The 3,217-nt window shown below is 50.5% G+C and overlaps 1 protein-coding gene across 1 annotated transcript; it reads left to right on the forward strand.

The window, feature by feature from the left end:
- Positions 1-2,099: 2,099 nt before the first annotated feature.
- On the forward strand, positions 2,100-2,882 carry LRRC3 (leucine rich repeat containing 3). The gene has a single exon (XM_065411234.1). The coding sequence runs from the start codon at positions 2,100-2,102 to the stop codon at positions 2,880-2,882; it is 783 nt and encodes a 260-aa protein (XP_065267306.1).
- Positions 2,883-3,217: the final 335 nt, after the last annotated feature.

The raw sequence follows: 3,217 nt of genomic DNA on the forward strand, positions 1-3,217 counted from the left end.
AACTCACTCAAAGCCCCCTGCGCTGAGGCAGGACCAAGTAAACCTAGACCAGGCAGGTGTTTGTCCAACCTGTTCTTAGCAACCTCCAGTGACAGGGATTCCACAACCTCTGTTTGGAAGCCTGTTCCAGAGTTAACTACCCGGAGAGTTAGACAGCTTTTCCTAATCTCTAACCTAAACCTCACTTGCTGCAGTTAAACCCCTTACTTCTTGTTCTACCCTCAATGGACATGGAACCATTGATCACTGTCATAGGTGGCGCATGAGTCTTCTGTTTGGGGCGGCTCACACACAAGTGCCAGAAGCTCCCTAGAAGGGGGGTCTCCTGCGCCTGGACTGTGGCCCTGCCACTGAGGCCCCGTGCCCAGTCATTCTCTTCCCCCGAGGCCCTGCCCTCGCACTGGCTCTTACCCGCGCTACCCCGAGGCTCCGCCCGCCCACTGCTCACTCCTCTCTGCCTCTTCCCACGAGACCCCCCACCGGCACCTTGCTCCTCTCTTATTCTTCCCCAAGACTCCCCTCACCCGCTGCTTGCTCCTCTCCACCCCCTTCCCAGAAGGGTGGGCCACCAAGGGGCCATGGGGCCATCACTTTTTTCTGCCTTAGGTGAGGGGAGGGTGGGGGGTCTTCAGGGAAGCAGGGACAGGAAGAGGGCGGGGCCTCAGGGGAAAAGGCCAAGGGGGGGTGGGAAGAGGCAGAGTGAGAGCAAGGAATCAGGGGAAGAGATGGAGCAGAATGTGGGCGGGGCTCCCCAATTCTATGGGGCTTTGCTTCTGGTGCCCAAAGGTGGCAGCGGGCCAGTGCACCTCTGGAGGGGTGACCTGCGCCACATCTGCGGCATTTCTCCCCCCTGCATCGCTGGCCTTTTGTGGGGAGGCTCAGCCTTCCCTGGCCTCTTATACATGCCATCCATGATCACCATCCTCTCTGTAACAGCCCTTCACAGATTTGAAGATGGTTCTCAGGTCCCCCCTCAGTCTCCTTTTCTCAAGACTAACCATGCCCAGGTTTTTTGCCTTTCCTCTCAGGGCAGGTTTTCTAAATCGTTCATCATTTTTGTTGCTCTCCTCAGGACTCTCTCCAGTTTGTCCTCATCTTTCCTAATATTAGGCTTTATTTTGTTTTCAAATTAGTGTTAACTCCCATCCCCAACTCCCGTACTGATGAAATCACCATTTGTTTGGAGAACAGGCATGTAGATATATATATGTGCGTGTGTGTGTGTTAATTTGAGTGTTGCCATCTCTCTCAATCCTATGTGATATTTAGTGTTTTTTCTTAAAGCTCCAGCCCCTGGAGTCATGTTATCCCATCATAATCTCGGTTTTCATTTTTTTAAAGTAACTTTCTAATTGTCCTGGTTGCAAAGAAAAGCTTGAAATCGTGACCTCTAAAGGCTCACACACTAGAGGGCAAATGAAAACAACCCTGCTTTGATTATTTGTTACAATCTCATGATTTGTAAGCCAATCTCATAAATTTGGATGGTTTGGTTCACGATTTTTTTTAATGCTTGAGGTTGGCAAGACTGTCCCAGCAACAGATTATAACATCCCTCGTGCAATATCTGCTCTGTGTTGGGGCTCCGCCCATCCCATTCACTACTCAGCGGCAACACCTCTGCTCCTGTGCACCTGGTCCCCAGGGCCGGGAAGTCTCCACAGCGGTGCATGGAGTGGGGAATTACTTCCCTGTGTCAGTGTGTATCTGTGTCACACCCTGGCCCTCAAGAACTGACCCTTTCATTTAAAAATCTGAAAAATGCAAAGAAATAACTTTCATCTGTATTGACCCTATCTGAGATGATGGTAGACGACCTTGTTAGGGGCTGGTGCACAGAATTAGCAGATTAACCCAGCACTTGCTTTGCTAATGTAGATCACACACCGAGAGATCTAAGTGTTTCATAGTGTCAAGAAAAATAATGTCAATTTCCCTTCCCTCTTTTTGCTGTCAGAAACAAAAGAGCGCACTTTGAAAGACAAGAAAAGAGAGTACATGACTTGCCTCCAGCTAGTCCCGTTGCACACCTGGAGAGGTTAGCTGGCAAAGACTAACATTTCCCCAGCAGCCATGCAGAAGTGTGCCCCGTTGAGACGATGATCAGAATGTTCCTGGCACACCCGGCAACCTCACTGGCACAGCTGTCCTCCACCCGCGTTTTCTTCTGCCTCCTCCTGTGCATCCCTCCTGTGTGGACCTCCTGCCCCCAGCCCTGCCAGTGCACAGACCACTCAGGAGCCATGGCTGTGCTGTGCAGCTCAAAGCATTTGGATGAAATCCCAAAGGACATTCCCAAAGATGCTGTGTTTGTGAAACTCGATGCAAATAAAATCACCCAGATCCCCAACAACGCATTCAAACATCTGAACCACTTGGAAGAGCTGGACCTCTCCAGAAACGCCATTGAGAAGATAGACATGGCAGCTTTCAGAGGGGTGGCAGACGGGCTGCGGACACTGGATCTTTCCAATAACCTTATTCAGAGTATTCCCAAGGAAGCCTTAGTCAAACTGAATGCTAAGATCCGCCTGTCCAATAACCCGTGGCACTGCGAGTGCGCTTTGCAGGAGGTGCTCTCGGAAGTGAATTTAGATCCCGAGTCAGTGAACGAGATCACCTGCCAAACCTCTGTGCGCGAAGAATATGTCGGGAAACCTTTGATCCAGGTCCTGGACTCTGGCGTCAATTTCTGTAACATCCATCAAAAGACCACAGATGTCGCCATGTTCATCACCATGTTTGGCTGGTTCACCATGGTCATCACCTATGTGGTGTATTACGTTCGACACAACCAGGAAGATGCCAGGAAGCACCTGGAGTACCTTAAATCACTGCCTAGCGCCCAGGTCCCCAAAGAGACCATCAGCACGGTCCTGTAATGCCAAGCACCGAGCACCATGTCAAGAAACGCCTCAAGGGAAGCAATCTGCTTCTGACCTGCTTGCACAAGCTTTTCTATGAGGTTTTTATGTGACATTTGATAGAAATATGAAAATGTATTTTGTTATTAACTGAACCGTGGCCACAAGCTTGTAGGGGAACAGCAGTACCTCTGTTTACGTCACATCCCATGCCGTGGCGGGTTACTCATTGCTAACTAAGACACAACAGGATATGTCCTGGCCGCTGCAGAAGGTTAGAGAGCAGAACCCCCTAGTCCTGCCTGCCTCTGTCATTCCAGAGGGTGGTGTTCCGGAGAGTAGAATGTGCAGCC

The sequence above is a fragment of the Emys orbicularis genome, chromosome 9 (genome assembly GCF_028017835.1).
Source record: "Emys orbicularis isolate rEmyOrb1 chromosome 9, rEmyOrb1.hap1, whole genome shotgun sequence".
Lineage (NCBI taxonomy): Eukaryota > Metazoa > Chordata > Testudines > Emydidae > Emys > Emys orbicularis.

Excerpts from the sequence above, each read along its gene's own strand:
- LRRC3 (XM_065411234.1), top strand. The coding sequence starts at position 2,100 with ATGATCAGAATGTTCCTGGCACACCCGGCAACCTCACTGGCACAGCTG.